Source organism: Camelina sativa, chromosome 19 (assembly GCF_000633955.1).
Source record: "Camelina sativa cultivar DH55 chromosome 19, Cs, whole genome shotgun sequence".
In the NCBI taxonomy this organism is placed as follows: Eukaryota; Viridiplantae; Streptophyta; class Magnoliopsida; order Brassicales; family Brassicaceae; genus Camelina; species Camelina sativa.
In genome coordinates this window covers 11911781-11934020 of record NC_025703.1, presented here as the reverse complement: position 1 = coordinate 11934020, position 22240 = coordinate 11911781, and the positions used below count along the sequence as shown (strand labels likewise).

The 22240-nt window shown below is 33.0% G+C and overlaps 6 protein-coding genes across 6 annotated transcripts; 3 read left to right on the top strand and 3 right to left on the bottom strand.

The window, feature by feature from the left end:
* LOC104767725 (UDP-glycosyltransferase 71B7-like) lies at positions 173-4659 on the top strand. Its single transcript, XM_019240878.1, has 2 exons — positions 173-1182; positions 4200-4659. The coding sequence occupies exons 1-2, from the start codon at positions 173-175 to the stop codon at positions 4657-4659; spliced, it is 1470 nt and encodes a 489-aa protein (XP_019096423.1).
* On the top strand, positions 7467-9166 carry LOC104766081 (UDP-glycosyltransferase 71B7-like). Its single transcript, XM_010489898.2, has one exon. The coding sequence runs from the start codon at positions 7559-7561 to the stop codon at positions 9062-9064; it is 1506 nt and encodes a 501-aa protein (XP_010488200.1). The 5' UTR covers positions 7467-7558; the 3' UTR covers positions 9065-9166.
* LOC104766080 (UDP-glycosyltransferase 71B6-like) lies at positions 9427-11111 on the top strand. The gene has a single exon (XM_010489897.2). It carries the CDS (start codon positions 9538-9540, stop codon positions 10972-10974), a length of 1437 nt encoding a protein of 478 aa, XP_010488199.1. The 5' UTR covers positions 9427-9537; the 3' UTR covers positions 10975-11111.
* On the bottom strand, positions 11274-13100 carry LOC104766079 (peroxidase 30-like). The gene is made up of 4 exons (XM_010489896.2): positions 12757-13100; positions 12245-12433; positions 11964-12126; positions 11274-11873 (listed from the first exon to the last, which is right to left on the bottom strand). The coding sequence occupies exons 1-4, from the start codon at positions 12967-12969 to the stop codon at positions 11458-11460; spliced, it is 981 nt and encodes a 326-aa protein (XP_010488198.1). The 5' UTR covers positions 12970-13100; the 3' UTR covers positions 11274-11457.
* On the bottom strand, positions 16975-18096 carry LOC104767724 (UDP-glycosyltransferase 71B8-like). Its single transcript, XM_010491707.1, has 3 exons — positions 17987-18096; positions 17629-17883; positions 16975-17368 (listed from the first exon to the last, which is right to left on the bottom strand). The coding sequence occupies exons 1-3, from the start codon at positions 18094-18096 to the stop codon at positions 16975-16977; spliced, it is 759 nt and encodes a 252-aa protein (XP_010490009.1).
* LOC104767723 (LOB domain-containing protein 9-like) lies at positions 18953-19604 on the bottom strand. Its single transcript, XM_010491706.1, has 3 exons — positions 19575-19604; positions 19321-19439; positions 18953-19217 (listed from the first exon to the last, which is right to left on the bottom strand). Exons 2-3 carry the CDS (start codon positions 19428-19430, stop codon positions 18953-18955), a joined length of 375 nt encoding a protein of 124 aa, XP_010490008.1. The 5' UTR covers positions 19431-19439; positions 19575-19604.

Sequence of the window (22240 nt, the reverse complement as noted above, 5' to 3'; positions counted from 1 at the left end):
AATCTCTAGGCCTGTCCAACGAACAGAGTTCTGTGAATGAAGCCGAAACAGCTACTAGAGCTCTTGTACATATCTGTTTGTTGTTGGCATCATTCGTATAACAGTCAGCGAACGTTATCCCTTCGAAGATTCAGGCAAAAGCACCGAGAAAAAAAAAAATGAAGAACATAACATGAATTTTGAGCTTGTCTTCAACCCCTATCCTGGAATCGGTCATTTCCGATCAACGGTGGAGTTGGCAAAGCTGCTAGTTGAGCATGAAAGCCACCTCTCTATCTCAGTATTCATACTTCCTTTCATTTCCGGAGGCGAAGTCGGTGCTTCCGATTACGTTGCAGCACTCTCCGCCGCATCTAACAACCGCCTCCGCTACGAAGTCTTCTCCGCAGGAGATGAACAAACCTCCGAGCTTACGAGTAATGATGTCCATGTCGAGAACCAAGTGCCAAAGGTTAAACGCGCCGTCGCAAAACTCGTCGACGAGTACTTGACGCTACCGGACTCTCTGAGGATTGTTGGGTTCGTCCTAGACATGTTCTGTACCTCAATGATAGATGTGGCTAACGAGTTTGGTGTTCCGAGTTATATGTTTTACACATCGAGTGGAGGAGTACTCGCACTTGGATATCATATTCAGATGTTGTACGATGAGAACAAATACGATGTAAGTGAAAGTGATTATTTAGACTCGGAAGCTGTGTTGAACGTTCCGAGTTTGAGTCGTCCTTATCCGGTGAAGTGTCTTCCTCACGCTCTTGCATCTAAAGTGTGGCTCCCCTTGTATGTATGCCAAGCTAGAAAATTTAGAGAGCTGAAGGGTATTTTGATTAATACTGTTGCTGAGCTTGAACCTTATGTGTTGAAGTCTCTTTCGAGTGGTGGTACTCCTCCTGTTTATCCTGTTGGACCATTGTTGCATCTGGAGAACCATGTTGATTGTTCCAAGGATGAGAAACAATCGGATATTTTACGGTGGTTAGACAAGCAACCACTTAGTTCGGTTGTGTTCCTCTGCTTTGGGAGCATGGGAGGCTTAAGTGAGGAACAAGTAAGAGAAATCGCAATCGCCCTAGAGAGAAGTGGCCACCGGTTTATCTGGTCCCTCCGTCGTGAATCTACTAATATATTTAAAGAACCTCCTAGAGAGTTTACGAATCTAGAAGAAGTTCTTCCGGAAGCTATGCTGCACCGAGACGGGAAACGGGTGATGGGACGGGGACGGGAAACGGCGAAGTAAATATTTAGGGGTACGGGTACTGCAAGGGTATGTCAGTTTTATAATATATAAAATATAAAAATATCCATATATTAGTAAAATAAAATAAATAAAGTCACTTATAAAAAAAATTTCATGAAACAAAACATGACTATAATATATTAAATAATAGTTAAAATAAATTATTCTTTGAGAAACTCATTCTCAAGATCGGGCTCATCTAATGAAAGATTAGCAAACTCCAAAAATCCGACATCTTCCATGGTATCATATGAATCTCCACCAACATCCCACATCTTGGTCTTTTCATCCTCATATTGACCAGAATTCCTTGATAAGTGGCGTAGATTGTTGTGGATGTAAACCAAGTCTTCAACACGGCTTGGATTTAACTTATTTCTTCTGAGTGAGTGAATAAAGTTGTAAGTACTCCAATTGCGCTCAGCATGATGAACTAGGTTGACCAAGCAATTTAAAAGCCAAAGCTTGGAGACATGGAGTATCAGCACCAAAGTTAGCCCACCAACGAATGGGTTCCATAGTACCCATTCCTACAATGCATGATAAATCTGCAAAATGACCAGTCCTCATGGAGAATAATGCATACTCATTAATAACCTTAGTATGCTCATCATCATTAGAAAACAATCTTCGAAAGCATTTCATCCTCTCACGAGAGATTTCACCATCTCTATGGGGACCTTTTCTTGTAGCATCCTCATTAAGCCATACATCACTATAAAATCTGCAACAAATGAAAACTATTATATATTGTCAATGAAATAAAATAAAAAAGTTAAACACATAATTTAAAATTTACCTAGTATTTAAAGAGTGAGCTAGACAATGTAGGGGATGTTATTCTTCGTCCAACGAGCCACTAAGATCTCATAAACAACAGTGTAAAAGACACTATATTCAGACATTTGACGGTTTTCTTTCTTGTAGATCTCAAGCTTCACCTTCTCAATCATAGAATCCCACATCTCATACACCAAATGAAGGCATGGCTTGTCAGTGTCACAAAACCTAATCATATCATATATAGGTCTTGTGAAATCAATGATATAAGAAACTTTTTCCCACCAATCATCATCCACAATCTTCTCTTTAACAAAGCTTGCTCTCCCCCAATTATCCTCTTTATAAGTAGACCACTCCTCACTTATGACCATAGCTTCAAGACCTCTTTTGATAAGCTTCAATCTCTTAAGCATCACAATGATGGAAGCAAAACGAGTATCAGCAACTGATAGTAATTTAAGAGGACTGAACTTGTTGAACATTGACAGCCTCATGTTGTGGTTCATGATGAAATTTTTTATTGCCATCGCATCGTCATGAATTATTGTTATCCAACTGCATTCATCATATGTTACGACATTCGTTTCCACATTCTTTGCTGCACATATGTTCTTCAAGGCCAGATTAAGTGTATGGACAACACATGGTGTCCAATAGATGTGAGGAAACATGCATTCAATAATCTCACCGGCCGCCTTACAATTTGCTGCATTATCAGTGATGATTTGCACGACGTTTTGATGACCCACCTCATTGAGAACCTCTTTCATCAAATCAGAAATGAAGAATTTATCTTTCACTTCGCCAAAACAATTCACAGCCTTGAGAAATATAGGACCACTAGCAGAAGTAGCAATGAAATTAATCAGAGGTTTTCTTGTAGGATCACTCCAACCATCTGACACAATCGTCAATCCTTTTTCTTTCCATGTTAGCTTTAGTGGTTCTAATAACTTCTCAACATGAGTTCTCTCTTTCTGTAGCAAAGTTGTCCTCAACTTATTATAACCAGGAGGCACATAACCATCAATGTTGTGGGAAGCAGCAAACTGGTAGGACCTGTGATAATGCGGATTTCTTGCAAGATTAAATGGCAATCCTCCTGTGTAAAACATCCTTGCAATTTCCTGATCCAACTGGTCTCTGATTTCAATACCAAATGCTTTCTCAATAGGGGAGATGACAGACTTTCTTTTTTTAGAGCTAAAACTTGTTTCACAAGGTAAAGGAACCTCTCTAGCTCCACTCTCGTTTTTCTTCTTCTCAAAATCGTCTTCTAACCCTTGCATCTTTTGTCTTTCACTCTTAGTTACTTTCGGACAAGAATTTACACCAGCGTTTTTCAATCCAAGCAGATGTGCTCTCACTCTCGAATAAGATCCCCCCTTGGTTTCATTACATATTTTACACTTAAACTTCCAAGTTCCTCATGTTGTTCCTTGCTTCTGAATTTTAGTCACGTAAGCCCATAATGGAGCTTCACCGTTTTGACTAGATCCACTATCAATATCGACATTATCACTGTTTTCTTGAGTAGCCATATCAATAATCAACCTACATATAAATATTAAAAAGTTACGTAGACGTAAGTTAATAATCAACCAACGCTTATAAAATATATAATCAAACAATATAAAATATATAAACGTAAGTTACGTAACTTATCAACTACTATGTTTATAAGTTTCGTTGTTTCGATCTATAAACACTGATTAAACAAAGATTTGACTTATATTAAATTATTAAGAAGCTTGAGAGTTGAGACATACCTTTTGCAGAGCTAAACAGAGAAGTTTGTCTTCACCAAAAATAAAAAACAGAGAAGTTTGTGTGTTTTGGTTTTGCGATGAACAACGTCGACGTGAAGTAAGAATGCAAAAATATGAGATATATATAGCATTGATATTTGTAAACCCTAATTAGACAATATTTAAAAGGTTAATTTTCCTTTTCTTTTTTGGACAATGGAAGAAAAACAGTTAAATTTTCCTATTTTACAATAGAAACGTTTCAGAAACGTTTTTGATTAGAACCGTTGCCGTCCCCATAAACTGTTGCCGTCCCCCACCGTGTGCGAAACGTCCCGGAGACGTTTCCATGCCGTTTCTTCGCAGTCCCCGTACCTAAAACGTTTCCGAGACGGGAAACGTCATGGAACTGCCGTCCCCGTGCTTCATAGTCCAGAAGGATTCTTTGATCGGACGAAAGATCTAGGAAAAGTGATCGGATGGGCTCCTCAAGTGGTCGTGCTTGCGAATCCGGCTATTGGAGGATTCATCACTCATTGTGGGTGGAATTCGATGCTAGAGAGCCTTTGGTTTGGTGTTCCAACGGCTGCATGGCCATTATATGCAGAGCAGAAGTTTAACGCTTTTGTGATGGTGGAGGAGCTTGGATTGGCGGTGGAGATAAGAAAATACTGGCGAGGCGATCATTTACCGGGACCGGCAACGATTTCGGTGAAAGCGGAGGAGATAGAGACAACAATCAAGTGTCTGCTGGAGCAGGATAGTGAGGTGAGGAAGAGAGTGAAAGAGATAAGTGAGAAATGTCATATGGCTTTAACGGATGGTGGATCGTCTCAAACTGCATTGCAAACGTTTATTCAAGACGTTATGAAGAACATTTGCTTGACATGATTAGCTATAGAACTTGTCAAGGTTGAGGTGCAAGATGCTGAGAGTAAGGACAGTCCGAGCCAGTTAACCACAGCCGGAAAACAATATGGATTTCTCCAATGATTTGAGCTGTGATGCTTGTAAGATAGCAAATGATTTAGAGGACAATTTGGATTTCTCTAATGATTTAGACGACAATGCGTGAAATGGTTTTTATAATTATGTGTAATTGATGGAGATGAAACGAAAATCTAAAGAAAGGTAAACAAAGAGATAAGCAATGGTACTATTAAATGAACATAAGTGCAAACAACACAAAGCATCGAATCAATATACAAACAGCATATAATTTGTATGCAATTGCTGTATAATTGACACTCTAATGTTTTCTTGGTTTCTTCCACCTACCTACTTAGCTATTCTCACGAATTCGTCGATACTATTTAAATCGTTTTAAACTCCTCTAGCATATTTTTCGAACACATATTATTTATGTTCAAGAGTGATATCGAAAACCACTATTTTTTTGGTAAACTTGGAAACATGTTTACATAATCAATTACTCTAACTATCAAAATCATCTAAACAAGAATAAACATTTAACAAAAAATCACTCTAATATGTCAAAAAGTTGTAGATTATCTAATATCTCAACTAGATCTAGATGCTCTTTACCTCAGTTGCCTAAAATTAAACTTCATCTTTTACTTTTTCAAGAGAAATGCAATCATGTCATATTCAATAGGGAAAACGACTCAAAACTACCTTAGGTTTGGAAAATGGACTATCGTGGTGATTTCTACACCATGAGATTCTCTGCCTTGAGGTTTGATGTACAGCAATAATTCGGAAACATGTTTTTTTCACCACAAATAATAATGCAAAAACACCGAAAACTTTCGTTACGTCCGTCATCAATATGTGGTTCCTCCTTTGATTAAATGGAATGCCTTTAATGACAAGTATTCAAGTAGTTAAGACCGCAACACAAACTCATAATTCTGTTGTCCGAGAGCTTGTGGTCGAGTGGTAGGGAGCAGGACTGGGACGTTACAGCGTTTCAGGTTCGATTCCCCCAGTAAAGTCACATTTTCCTATACACTTTTACATGGATATGAACCTATCTAACGGCCCATTTGAATACATAGAGAAAGGGTCTATCTGTGTGCTACACTTTTCCTAGAGATTAGTCTCAAATCTTCCATAACCCTGGGATTTATTGTGAGTTAACAAAAAAAAAGACTCATAATTCCATTTTCGTGGGGGAGAAAGAACCTATCGTTTCCATGGTCCTCATGCAAATGTGGTTCAGTTTGAGGCGACATTTTTTTTTTCTTTTATGTGTCATGTGTGGTGATTTGATTAACCATAACTTTTTTTTACTTTAATTTTTTCGATAACTAGATTAACAATAAAAAATTTCAGCTGATAAATATATATGTTTTACTGATTCTTTTTATTTTGATAAGATAAATGATTTTGATATGCAACTAATTGATATTTTTATAAATCTTTAATTTATACTCCCTCTATTACACAAAAGTGTCATTTTAGAGAAAACTTTTTTACAAATAGTGTAATTTTCTATTTCCAATGTGTTTGTATGCTATATTTTCTAATTTATCTATAAATCCAAAACTCATTTCATTAAATTTAGATCATTAACCACTTATTAAACAGAGGCAAACATGTATAATTCAACATTTTCTTAATTTGTGTGAAATGTGTCAAAATAACACTTTTATGAAACAAAGGGGTAATATTTATGTGAAAGATATATTTTACTTATATATATATATATATATTCTTTGTGCAACATATTTGTACTTATATACAAATGATGCTTTTAATTAGTTGAAAAGCAAATTCGGAAACATGAATTAAAGATGTCGTTAGTCCTATGGTCCTCACCCAAATGTGGTTATTCCTTAGGCAACATTTATGTGTAGTTTGATCATGCATTATTTTTATTTTTATGTTTTTTGATAACTAGATTAACAATAAAAGTTCAGAGAATAGATATTTACTTTACATTTTCTTTTTAATTTGACTTGATAAATGAATTTTGATGCGCAACTAATTAATATTTCGTAATTCTTTAATTTATAATATTTAGATGAAAACTACTTTTAGTTATGTATGTTTTAGAGTAAGAAATTTGTTCAAATACCATTTTCTCACTTTTGCTTTTTATAAAATTTTAAATAGATATTTTACCTACATTTTAATTTTATTATAAAATTGATTTGATATATAGTTAATTATTATTTTCAAAATTAATTAGTTCAAATGAATATAGTTTAATTTTTAAATTAATATATTTGAGAAAGCTAACTTTTTTTTCTTATGAGAAAACAAACTCCCTCTAGTTTCTCTTCTTAACTTTTGTTATCAATTTAATAAGAAACATCAAAAAGAAAATATGCTTTCAAACCTATAGAATGAGGCTTCTATTTTTGAACAGCCAAAAACAGAGCTAGTGAAATGAATCTATAGAGCTTACGTACATTTAAATATGGGAGAATTTCAAAAATAGCACTAAAAATTATAAAAATTAATTTTAAATATTATAATATGTTAAATAGTGCTATTATTAGAAAAATTTGGAATGTGTGCTATAATTGTCCACAAAACTTGTTTTAATGTTATTTTAGAGTATTTCTCTTTAAATATTAGTAGATATTTTTAAATTTAGTAAGTTTTATTTATTTTAATTTAATGTTTATAGTTTTTAATATTCTAGAGTGTTTTTTTATTAGTTGAATTATTTGTACCTAAATACAGATGATGCTTTTAATGCACCAAAAAAAAAAAAAAGAATAGCTTTATAAAGTGGAACGGAGGGATTCTTTGTACAGACAAAAAGCACCGACAAGAAAAAGAGAAAAGAGAAAAAGAAAGAGAAGAAGAAGAACAAAACATGAATTTTGAGCTTGTCTTCATCCCTTCTCCTGGAGCCGGTCATCTCCGATCAGCGGTGGATATGGCGAAGTTACTAGTGGACCGTGAAACCAGCCTTTCTATCACCGTCATCATCCTTCCTATCATTTCCGAAGGCGAAGTCGGTGCTTCAGATTACGTTGCAGCCCTCTCCGCTGCATCGAACAGCCGCCTACGTTACAAAGTGATCACCTCCGACTCCGCCGAAGATGAACCAACCCCCGAGCTAACAAATTTTGAGAAGCATATCGAGAACCAGGCGCCAAAGGTTAAACGCGTCGTTGCGAAACTCGTCAAAGACTACTCGAGGCTACCGGACTCGCCGAGGATTGTTGGGTTCATCCTAGACATATTCTCCTACTCGATGATAGATGTGGCTAAAGAGTTTGGTGTTCCGAGTTATTTGTTTAATACCACGAATGCAGGAATGCTCGCACTTGGATATCATATTCAGATGCTGTACGATGAGAACAAGTACGATGTTAGTGAAAGTGATTATGTAAACTCGGAAGCTGTGTTGAACGTTCCAAGTTTGAGTCGGCCTTATCCGGTGAAGTGTATTCCTGACATTTTTGCATCTAAAGTGACGCTCCCCATGTTTGTAAATCAAGCGAGAAAATTTAGACAAATGAAGGGTATTTTGATAAACACTGTTTCTGAGCTTGAGCCTTATGTGTTGAAGTTTCTTTCGAGTAGTGATACTCCTCCTGTTTATACTTATGGACCATTGCTACATCTCACGAACCAAGTTGATGATTCCAAGGAAGAGAAACAATCCGATATTTTACGGTGGTTAGACGAGCAACCACCTAGTTCGGTTGTGTTCCTCTGCTTCGGGAGCAAGGGAGGCTTCAGTGACGAACAAGCAAGAGAAATCGCAATGGCGCTAGAGCGTAGTGGCCAACGGTTTCTCTGGTCTCTTCGTCGTGCATCTCCGAATATATTTAGGGAAGCTCCTAAAGAGTTTAGGAATTTAGAAGAAGTTCTTCCGGAAGGTTTCTTTGATCGGACGAAAGATATAGGAAGAGTGGTCGGTTGGGCTCCGCAGGTGGCCGTGCTTGCGAAGCCGGCTATTGGAGGATTCTTCACTCATTGCGGGTGGAACTCGATGCTAGAGAGTCTTTGGTTCGGCGTTCCGATGGCTGCATGGCCGTTATACGCAGAGCAGAAGTTTAACGCATTTATGATGGTGGATGAGCTTGGATTGGCTGTGGAGATAAAGAAATACTGGCGAGACGATCATTTAACGGGAGTGGGGACGGTTACGGTGACAGCGGAGGAGATAGAGACATCAATTAAGTGTCTGATAGACCAGGATTGTGACGTGAGGAAAAAAGTGAAGGAGATTAGCAAGAAATGTCACATAGCCCTATTGGACGGTGGATCGTCGCGGATTGCGTTGCAAAAGTTTATTGAAGACGTTACGAAGAATTATCGTTTCAATGATAAGGGAATACGAGTCTGTACCCAAATGAGGCATAATTAAGTTTAAAAATATCATTTTAGTCAATGCATGTCATCTTTAAATAGAAACCCATGTATATGTACTACTTTAATTTGAGGTAACAAATTAAAGAGAATTAAAATGGTTGTAAGTTTCTTTTTAACCAAATATTAATTAGAATATTTAAACTTTAAATGATTGTCTCAACGATTAATTAGGGTAGCAAAATAAAGAAAAGACATTAAGAAGCTAAGAAATAATGTAAAACATAAAAGAACATAAAGATTGAAACTTACGGTCCACAAATGTCTCAAGGTTGTATTGGAGTAGACATTTACGTCTAACCATGAGAGGACATGACTATGGACAATGAGTGTTACTTTTGAAAAATATATGTATGTACAAGTGAACAAGTCAAACATTACTTGATTTTATTTTCTCATATGTTTTTTTTAAGTTATCTTCCTTTACAACTCAGAAAAACAGCACCACCAAATACAGAGGATTTTTAAAAGATGAAAATCGAGCTGGTGTTCGTTCCTTCTCCGACTATCAGTCATCTCATGGCGACAGTGGAGATGGCCAAGCAACTAGTTGATCAAAACGACCACCTCTCTATCACCGTGGTAATCATATCTTTCAATTCCAAAAGCACATCGATGATCACCTCGCTCACCACTGCATCTAACAAGCAAATCCGCTACGAAATAATCTATGGAGGAGATCAACAACCAACCGAGCTGAAGGCGACTGATTCTCACATCCAAAGTCTAAAACCACAGGTGAGAGACGCCGTTGCGAAACTCGTAGATCCCACTCGACCAGACTCACCACGTCTAGCTGGATTCGTCGTTGATATGTACTGCACTTCGATGATCGATGTCGCTAACAAATTCGGTGTCCCGACGTACTTGTTTTACACTTCCAACGCTGGATTTCTCGGACTCTTGTTTCACATTCAGTTCATGTACGACGCAAATGATACCTATGACATGAGCGAGTTGGAAGACTCAGACGCAGAATTAGTGGTTCCGAGTTTGACTTGTCCTTATCCGTTGAAATGTCTTCCTTACATTTTCAAATCAAAAGAGTGGCTCTCCTTTTTTGTAACTCAAGCGAGAAGATTCAGAGAGACTAAGGGCATTTTAGTAAATACGGTTCCTGAGCTGGAACCTCAAGCGTTGAAGTTTCTCTCCAGTGGTGATACTCCACGTGTTTACCCAGTAGGACCATTGTTGCATCTCAAAAACGAAGCTAGGGATGATTCCGTGGACAGGAAGCAATCGGAGATTTTACAGTGGTTAGACGAGCAACCACCTAGATCGGTAGTGTTCCTTTGCTTTGGGAGTATGGGAGGTTTCAGTGAGGACCAAGCAAGAGAAATCGCTGTAGCTCTCGAACAAAGCGGCCACCGTTTTCTCTGGTCTCTCCGCCGTGCATCCTTGAATATAATGAAGGAGCCTCCCGGTGAATTCACTAACCTAGAGGAGATACTTCCGGAAGGGTTTCTTGATCGGACGGAGGAGAGAGGAAAGGTGATTGGTTGGGCACCACAGGTAGCCGTGATGGAGAAGCCGGCGATCGGAGGTTTTGTTTCTCACGGCGGATGGAACTCGACGTTGGAGAGTTTGTGGTTCGGTGTTCCGATGGCGATTTGGCCACTTTACGCCGAGCAGAAGTTTAACGCTTTTGAGATGGTGGAGGAGCTTGGTTTGGCGGTAGAGATCAAGAAGCATTGGCCAGGTGATCTTTTGTTGGGGAGGTCGGAGATGGAGATTGTGACTGCGGAGGAGATTGAGAGAGGGATCAAGTGTTTGATGGACCAAGATAGTGACGTGAGGAAGAGAGTGAATGAGATGAGCGAGAAGTTCCACGTAGCTTTAATGGACGGTGGATCGTCTGAAACTGGTTTGAAAAGTTTTGTTGAAGACGTAACGGAGAATATTACTTGATCGTCTTATGATCTCGAACGTTTTAGAATATTTCTTGTATTATGGGTTTACTTGCATGGCTAAATAATTGGCCTTTTATGTCAAGTTTTATTTTTACTTGAGTGTATAATAAGAACATGAAACGCTTTGTGACTTTGTGTGTTTATAAAATGTGTAGTTCTCAAAAATTCTAAACACACAAAGTCAAGGAGAAAAGTGGTGTGTGTTTTGTTCATTGTGAAAACAAAATAAATTTCTTACGGTTTTAAATCCACACGAGTTGATTTATAATTTAAGACTGGATACAGAATAGTGAGAAATATTGTAAATTTGTAATAATTCGCTTATTATTTTGAACGTTAACAAACAATTCTTGGGTACATAAACACATTTTCCAAACAACATATCAAAATTAAATTAACAAACACATCGCCCCAAAAGTTAAAAACTTAACAACAACGAATAGAGCACACACCACTCTCCGACATGGTTAACATATAAAAACTAACTTCCGGCGACAGAACAACGTGTCCTGATCACACCAGAAGAGCCCGTCTTAACTTTAACTCTCCCCATCTTCTCCATTGACTTAGCGAAAGCTTTATAAAACGTCTGTTCAGAACCGTTGACCAAGTCGTTGATCATCTTCAACGTGGCTGAGTTCGTAGTCAAAGCAGAATCGGACTGAAATAAACCTCTCCTCTTTAGGATAAGCCTGTAATAACTGAGATCGAAGCTTCTGCGGCTGCCAGGATCCATCTCTAGGATGGTGGAGTTGTCATTAAGGATCTTGCATTTCGTAGCCTTTAAAATAGTTGCGTACTCGCTATCTAGAGACGGATCTTGTTTGACTGTCGTCGAGAAGTTGTAGAGACGAGTGTTCATGGAAGAACAATGAGAGACACCAATCGTGTGAGCCCCTAAACAAAAAACCAAAAAAAATGGTTAATAAACAGCCGTAACGACTAATATAGTAATATGACTATTTTGAGTTTAATGAATGAACTTACCGGAGAGCAGAACAAGGTCTTTGAGATTAAGGCCTTGGTTAGCGAAAAGCCGCTTTAACGTCGTGAAATTACTCGTTGGCGGAGGAATGTTGTTCAAAGCCTCCGTAGAGTTTGAGATTCTACCGTCTCTTCTTCCCGTTGGGACTCTCCATGAAGGACCTCCCTGTACAAAAATATCATAATATAATTTATATAATTAACGAATTGTATTGCAATTTTTTTTTGTTAATAAATATAATTAAACTAAAAAGATTCACTAATTTATAATTTGAAACACTTACGGTGGCGACTACTGCGTCCCTAGCGGTCAGAGCAATGATATCAGCGCAAGAAACAGTCTTAGGACACTCTTTTTCAAGAATAGACTTGATCCTCTCTACGAAACCGAAGCCTCTAAGTGTTAGATTCGGTTGTGAATCTTTCTCTGCGTTCCCAGAAGTCGAATTTATCAACACAGATCCATCACATCCCTTCATTACATTTTTTCCAAAATCAATACGAATATGTAAGGAAAATCAAAATTATGCTATAGCTCAAAGTTACTATCAAATTCACATTTCTGTTTATTTTATGATGATATTTTTTTTTTCTTTCTTTTGAACATAAATAAATTAATATGATGATACATCTTCTGGAGTACCTCAGCGTTTTTAGTAAGCTATTTAACTAGATGTGTGTAGTAGATATCAATATGTGGATATCAATGTAAATATGTTATGAACATATATTTATCAAAAAAAAAAAAAACATATGAACATATGTATGTGTGGATTAGAGGAGGTTAAATACATACCCTAACGAAGCAATCATGGAAGTGCATTCTGATGAGAGGAGCTGCAAGAGAAGGACCATTATGGATATGCTTTTGAATATGATCCGAAATGATTTTCTCTGCGTTTGGACAGCTTTTTGCGTAGAAGTTCATTTGAAGTTGAGCCTCCGATAACCCCAACACCCCAATAAGAACCGTCACTGCAACCGCAACCGCAAAATTCAATCGATTCATCGTCTTTATCGAGTGGTTTCCTAGATCTTGTTTCCCTCTATTCTTTGGTTTTGTGTCACTGAAGAGAGACAGGGGATATAGAGCAATAATGGAGTCGGTCTATTTATCATTATGGTAAAAGTAAACATAAGAGACTTGTGTAAGCCGGAAACACTTATTTAAAACCAAGTAACTGAAAACATAGAAACATATTCTTTTACTTTATTTCTATATATTCTTTTACTTTATATATATATATATATATATATATATATGTGTGTGTGTATATATCATAAAGTAAAACAAAAACAAGTTACATTATGTGGTTTTACAATATATCTATATATATTAATATATGTGTGTGTGGCAATTTTGTGCTTTTTAATAAATTTGTTGATATTAACAAAATAAAAACTTAAAGCCTAAAAAACTAAAGTGATACCGGAATAAAACACAGTTGTTTATAGTTGTTACCCTTATTATAAGTTCCATGATTAGCTGTCCAAGAATTTTATTTTGAGGTAATCTAAATGAAGTAAAGAACTAAAGTTATATACTATTAATTAGTAAAGAAATCAAAAGGGTAAAGTTGAAAAAATAGCAGGTCTTAAATAATTATTTTCACATGTGAACAGTATACGAAAATGTATTTTTTTATATAAAGAAGGTCTATTATAATATAAGTAGAACTTATTAAATTATTTCTTTGGCTAAAGACGTTAATTGCTTTATCTACACGCACATAACAAGGTATTATGTACATAATTGTGCGTCTCTGCTTTGGTCCATTGATAATTATGGTTTCTTAAATAAATACAAAAAATTGTTATCAAGGTTAAAAAGTTACATATGTCAGTCAAATGATTTTTTTTTGGATATTGTTGATATACAAAATCACGGAGAAATTGCTAAAGCTGGCTTAAAATAGGATAAAATTCATTAAAAGATAAAAAATCATAAATTTAATCAATATAAATATACATTTTCCATCTTTCAATCACACATGTAAATATAACACAATTACTATATTTTAATGATAGAACAAAAGTAAAATGCTAAACACAAAACAAAGTATACTATGTTTTAAGTCATTTATTTTTTTAATTACCAATCTCTTTTTCGTCATAAGATTTACGCAGAGACAAAAAAAGCAAATCAATATCTTCACCGTGGAGACATTGAATAGTAAAAATATCTTACTTTTTTCACATGATTTATTCTGGATGTCGGGTCAATATATATAGAGGACACCAATTATTAAATGGAGAAGAAAATATTGAACCCCAATTATAGCGAGTGACTTAAGGAAGTGAAGGAGGATTCATAGCCTAGACATATATTGTCCACAACCTGTAAGTCTTATTTTTATTGCTAAGAAGCTCAATGCTGCTAGGCAGCTGTAAGAAGGAAAACGATCGGATCAGAATATTTCCAACATCGTTTAATATATTCTAAAGATACTTTTTCACGTTGATTAAATGAACAAATAGAAATGACAACAGGAAACAAAAAAAAGAGGAACACTGAAAAGGAAAGATACCGACGCATAATCACCTAAACCCACTAACACATTCTTTCCCACTTATACAAATAAAATAAGTTTACGCATATTTGATAATCAAATATACACGTATATATGAAAATATAATAACGAAAAACCATAAGAGAAATAATTATTATACACACAAAAGATACAACACATGGAAAAATTGGATCTAAAAATATTATTTTGTTCTTTCTATTCTCACCTCCCTGGATGCCATTACGAAGCTTTCATGCAGATTTTGGCCATAAATTCGAAGTCCTATACATATAATATTCATGCGGATTAGGGCTTTTTTTTTTAATTGGTTAATGGATAAGAGACTTAATGATACCGTAAAAAAAAAGTAAAACTGTAACATATAATATAAAATATATACAAGCGTATAATATGTATGGAAGAAGTATCGATACATTGAGCCAAAGTTGACGACACACTATTTGGTCACCGATGATATAAACTAGTTCTTTAAGTTAGACTATTGATATCCACCGTGTTTTCTACGGTCAAAAATAAAATTATATGTAGCTTTAAGGAACGAGAAACTGACTTAGTAAGAGCCAAAAGATCATAAGTTATATTTATTTTGATTAGAAAAATACATGATTACTTATAATATGTTTGTGTATCTTAGATCACCTGTCTTGTTTTATCGCGAAAACTTTGCCGTTGTCTCTCTTATATGTTGTCATCTTCTTTAATCTGGCATTTCTTAAAAAAATTATTTTGAGGCATTAGTAGAAACAATTATGAAGGTTGCTAACGAATTGAAGTTTCATCAAAAACCAAAAATTAAATCGTGCAAGACACCACTAAATAACGAAGAAGGATTCCAAATATAAGATGGCACAATATTGTTTGGAAGTAACTTTAACATATATTTTTTTTTATCTTTTTATCTTTTTCTAAATTATAAAACCGACATAACTTCTTGAAAAGTAAATACCTAATGATTTGTATATATATGCAATTGTGGTTAATGACTTAAATAGTTTCGATTGATCAAGAAATTCAAAGGGTGCGCTAGAGATATTTGACCTAATATAATACCAAATAAAGCTTCCATATATCTACTTCCTCTTGTTTGGCAGATAGTTGTTGGCAGGTCCCCTTTACAGAGTTTTCGAAGTTGGTTAATTCCCTGAGGCTTTTTATTTCCTTAAAAAAGTTTAAGGCATTCATTTCTTTAACTAAGAAAACCTAATTGAACCAAAAAAGGTTTTAAGAAGAAATAAAAAGCAATATTAATGCCAAATTAAATAAAAATGTCAGCGTTCAATGCTTAGCACTTCTTTTTAAGAAGAGATGATTAAAACGAAGATAAAAAAGGATATAGAGGTTATAAACCCTTCTTAGTTTTTTGCATATTAACCTAGATTTTATGACTGTGGCCTGTGGGTTAAGATTTTAATTGATTTACTAAATAGTTCCATTTTTAATAGTAGACGTGTACGAAATCATCACCCTTACAAAAGTCCATTAATCACTGAATCTTTCGAACAACTGTGATCACCACGGGTACTGGCGTAGAAATAATATTTTGCTTCGCTTGAGAGTCTTGTGAGATTTTTGTGATTCATCTCTTTTTAATCATTCACTATCTTTATCTTTTACGTTTTAAACTATTATTTCCTACTATTAAAAAATTAAACCCTAAGTTCCCACATTTCTATTAAGTCTAGCTAAGGCTACTAACTTCTCCACTAAGTATGTGAGAGACTATTTTTGTTAAACCATTTCAAATTGTAATGTTCTCACCAGGCCTGGTTCTCATAATTCCATTTGAAAAATACTTCGTCTAGTACTTAAAAGCTTCAACTCCCAGAACAGCGGAAAACATAACTATTTTTAATATATAGTAAAGTGGACATGAAACATGGCCCATAACTAAGGCCATAATATCTACTAGACTAGTCTGGTCCATAATCCTCTATTGTGGTAATAGGCAAATTATACATATATCTAGAAGACTAGAACTAACGTTTAGCAACTAATGTGATCAAATGTATCAGTTCAATTGCGATTCAGGCATATATATCACAAATACTGTTTTGTAAAGTCGAAGCTAACATTCTTGTATTGGAGGAAGAGTTTTTAGTCATCACTGTGGTCGTTAAATATAGTTACTTCGTTATTTGTTTTACATTGTGAATCATGTGATTAATATTCACGCTAAGAACACAGACATTACACAACAATTATATAAATAGTAATCATAAACTTATTTATTTGAAATATGTATATATCTCAGAAGAATTTGATATATTTTGATACATCATCTGAAAAATAAAAATCCCTAGTTCCCCTTAGTTCCAACAACAACACCTTACCTGTACTACGTTTTCTTTGTGTATCCTTGGAATAATCACAACAACTATCATTGTTTACCCATTCAGTCAATTATATACTGTCCTATCAATCGCATGATACTCAAGATTTAATTGACGAAATGTAAACCATGATAGTTGTTGTCGGGACGTTCTTTAAGATTTGTGAATATTCTTAGTAACGTCTTGTCTGAATTTTATAAGAGCAGTGTGTGAAGATCCACCGTCCATTAATGCTACATGACTCTTCGCACTCATCTCCTTCACTTTATGCCTCACGTCACTATTATGCTCCATCAAACACCTGATCCCTCTCTCTATCTCCTCAGCCGTCATTAACTCTGTCTCTGACCGGAAACTATTTCGGATCTCCACCGCAAGCCCTAGCTCTTCAAGCATCTCGAACGCGTTAAACTGTTGCTCGGCGTAAAACGGCCACGTCGCGATCGGAACACAGAACCAAAGACTCTCTAGTGTCGAGTTCCATCCACAGTGCGACACGAATCCTCCGATCGCAGGATTCGCTAGTATGGCGCTAGTATAACGTCGGCTTTTATGTGTACAATATGTCTTTCTAGGTTTTAAATTAAAGTTTTCATTTTAGGTTTAGAATTTATGCACAACAACTAAATAACATCAACTATCGATTAAAAATAATCATATTAGTCATATATATCAATATCAATACATTTTATTTCTGATTCACATAATCATAAATATTTAACAAATAAGAAAAGATAGATAAATGATATAAGATATATGATACCCATATATGATATACGACATATTATATTATTTATTTAAACAGCGAGTTTGATTTCTTCTTCTACAACTTTAATCTTCTCCTTTAGTTCATTGAGGTAGAGTTTACGTAGTAAAATTTCCCACTTTAATTTTCGGATCTTTTCAAATCCACCTTTCGCGTGATCATCTTTCCAAGCCTTACCTTCCATGAGTATAGATGATGCCAACATGCATTTTTCTTCTGTTGTGGGCGCGAATCGCATCATCTTCATAATATTTGGGATACCAAATAATTCATGTGCATTTTTATACTCAAGTTTTCTGTAAAAAATAATCAATATTGATTAGTATTAATAAATAACTTAGCTGATCATATTTACAATAATAAATCTAGCAAAAAATTATAGATAAGATAATATAATACTTTTCTGCAGGGAAATAAGGTGCAAATTCGCAATTTTGAGAGCAGGATTTGATTTTGGTAGTACACAAAGCACATGGTTCACGAATAACATTGATTATTTGGACGTCCATTATGATTTTCTGTGTAAACAAAAAAAGATCATAATTACAATAGATGAATAAAAATATTTTCGATAAATAAAGAACTTATATTAGGCCGATAAATATTTCATAATAATTAATACTATTTAATAATAATAAAAGTTTTTCACATCATCTTTTATATATATTAATAATATAATATTTATATATATAGACTACTTTTCCAGTCATAGAAACTGGACTATTTATATATATAGTACTAACTGAACTATTTTTAATTAATTATATGAGTAAAGAACACATATTACATTGACAAATGTTTGCTTAACCGTTAGTACAATGTAGTAATAATAATAATAATAGCTTTCACACAATCTTTTACTTTATATTATTGTTTTAATTCTTTATATATATATGGTAACATACTTTTAAGACTTTAAAAATGTTTAAAATCTTGACATCTTTTTTTTTTTTTTGACAATCACACTTTTTTTGCTTTTNTTTGTTTTTTTTTAAGTTTGAAAGCCACTTTTTTTTTTTTCTTCCTTCCTTTCTCATTTTTTCTTAAGCTTCAAAAACTAAACTATTATAAAAGCATTCTGTTTTTTCTCTCCCCATTATATTTAAAAGCCCTCCAAAAGTACATATGCATTTTACATATTTTATATTTATAAATTAATTATTCTCATAATTTCTTTTAAAATCGATTTCAATAATAATTTTATTTCTATCGATTAGAAATAATCATATTAGTCATATATATCAATATCGATACATTTTATTTCTGATTCACATAATCATAAATATATAACAAATAAGAAAAGATAGATAAATGATATAAGATATGTGATATCGATAAATGATATACGACATATGTATCATTTATTTAAAGAGCGAGTTTGATTTCTTCTTCTACAACTTTAATCTTCTCCTTTAGTTCATTGAGGTATAGTTTACGTAGTAAAATTTCCCACTTTAATTTTCGGATCTTTTCAAATCCACCTTTCGCGTGATCATCTTTCCAAGCCTTACCTTCCATGAGTATAGATGATGCCAACATGCATTTTTCTTCTGTTGTGGGCGCGAATCGCATCATCTTCATAATATTTGGGGTACCAAATAAGTCATGTGCATTTTTATACTCAAGTTTTCTGTAAAAAATAATCAATATTGATTAGTATTAATAAATAACTTAGCTGATCATATTTACAATAATAAATCTAGCAAAAAATTATAGATAAGAAAATATAATACTTTTCTGCAGGGAAATAAGGTGCAAATTCGCAATTTTGAGAGCAGGTTTTGTTTTTGGTAGTACACAAAGCACATGGTTCACGAATAACATTGATTATTTGGACGTCCATTATGATTTTCTGTGTAATCAAAAAAAGATCATAATTACAATAGATGAATAAAAATATTTTCGAAGCAAATTTATAGATAAATCTTAGGAAAATAAAGTCAAAAATTTTACTAAATATCCTGAAAAGATAAGCCTAGAAACTTACTAACTCGTTCTTTTTTAATTTTGAAAATAACTTGAGATTTTGTTCGACTTAAAATATTTCTTTGTTATATATATTTCTGTAGTTATACATATATATAATTTTCCAATCATTGAAACTTAAATATTTTATTAATGACTTAAATAAAGAACCTATATTAGGCCGATAAATATTTCATAATAATTAATACTATTTAATAATAATAAAAGTTTTTCACATCATCTTTTATATATATTAATAATATAATATTTATATATATAGACTACTTTTCCAGTCATAGAAACTGAACTATTTTTAATCAATTATATGAGTACAGAACACATATTACATTGACAAATGTTTGCTTAACAGTTAGTACTATGTAGTAATAATAATAATAATAGCTTTCACACAATCTTTTACTTTATATTGTTTTAATTCTTTATATATATATGGTAACATACTTTTAAGACTTTAAAAATGTTTAAAATCTTGACATCTTTTTTTTTTTTTTTTGACAATCACATTTTTTTTTGCTTTTTTTGTTTTTTTTAAGTTTGAAAGCCACTTTTTTTTTTTCTTCCTTCCTTTCTCATTTTTTCTTAAGCTTCAAAAACTAAACTATTATAAAAGCATTCTGTTTTTTTCTCTCCCCATTATATTTAAAAGCCCTCCAAAAGTACATATGCATTTTACATATTTTATATTTATAAATTAATTATTCTCATAATTTCTTTTAAAATCGATTTCAATAATAATTTTATTTCTATCGATTAGAAATAATCATATTAGTCATATATATCAATATCGATACGTTTTATTTCTGATTCACATAATCATAAATATTTAACAAATAAGAAAAGATAGATAAATGATATAAGAGATGTGATATCCATAAATGATATACGACATAATGTATCATTTATTTAAAGAGCGAGTTTGATTTCTTCTTCTACAACTTTAATCTTCTCCTTTAGTTCATTGAGGTAGAGTTTACGTAGTAAAATTTCCCACTTTAATTTTCGAATCTTTTCAAATCCACCTTTCGCGTGATCATCTTTCCAAGCCTTACCTTCCATGAGTATTGATGATGCCAACATGCATTTTTCTTCTGTTGTGGGCGCGAATCGCATCATCTTCATAATATTTGGGGTACCAAATAATTCATGTGCATTTTTATACTCAAGTTTTCTGTAAAAAATAATCAATATTGATTAGTATTAATAAATAACTTAGCTGATCATATTTACAATAATAAATCTAGCAAAAAATTATAGATAAGAAAATATAATACTTTTCTGCAGGGAAATAAGGTGCAAATTCGCAATTTTGAGAGCAGGTTTTGTTTTTGGTAGTACACAAAGCACATGGTTCACGAATAACATTGATTATTTGGACGTCCATTATGATTTTCTGTGTAATCAAAAAAAGATCATAATTACAATAGATGAATAAAAATATTTTCGAAGCAAATTTATAGATAAATCTTAGGAAAATAAAGTCAAAAATTTTACTATATATCCTGAAAAGATAAGCCTAGAAACTTACCAACTCGTTCTTTTTTAATTTTGAAAATAACTTGAGATTTTGTTTGACATAAAAATTTTTTTTGTTATATATATTTCTGTAGTTATACATATATATATAATTTTCCAATCATTGAAACTAAAATATTTTATTAATGACTTAAATAAAGAACCTATATTAGGCCGATAAATATTTCATAATAATTAATACTATTTAATAATAATAAAAGTTTTTCACATCATCTTTTATATATATTAATAATATAATATTTATATATATAGACTACTTTTCCAGTCATAGAAACTGAACTATTTTTAATCAATTATATGAGTACAAAACACATATTACATTGACAAATGTTTGCTTAACAGTTAGTACTATGTAGTAATAATAATAATAATAATAGCTTTCACACAATATTTTACTTTATATTGTTTTAATTCTTTATATATATATATATATGGTAACATACTTTTAAGACTTCAAAAATGTTTAAAATCTTGACATCTTTTTTTTTTTTTTTGACAATCACACTTTTTTTGCTTTTTTTTTTTTTTTTTTNGTTTGAAAGCCACTTGTTTTTTTTCTTCCTTCCTTTCTCATTTTTTTTTAAGCCTCAAAAACTAAATAATTATAAAAGCATTCTGTTTTTTCTCTCCCCATTATATTTAAAAGCCCTCCAAAAATAATCAATATTGATTAGTATTAATAAATAACTTAGCTGATCATATTTACAATAATAAATCTAACAAAAAATTATAGATAAAATAATAAAATACTTTTCTGCAGGGAAATAAGGTGCAACTTCGCAATTTTGAGAGAAGGTTTTGTTTTTGGTAGTATACAAAGCACATGGTTCACGAATAACATTGATTATTTGGACGTCCATTATGATTTTCTGTGTAATCAAAAAAAGATTAAAAAAATCGTAATTATAATAGATGAATAAAAATATTTTCGAAGCAAATTTTTAGATAAATCTTAGGAAAATAAAGTCAAAATTTTTACTAAATATCCTGAAAAGATAAGCCTAGAAACTTACCAACTCGTTCTTTTTTAATTTTGAAAATAACTTGAGATTTTGTTTGACTTAAAATATTTTTTTGTTATATATATTTCTGTAGTTATATATATATATATATATATATATATATATATATATA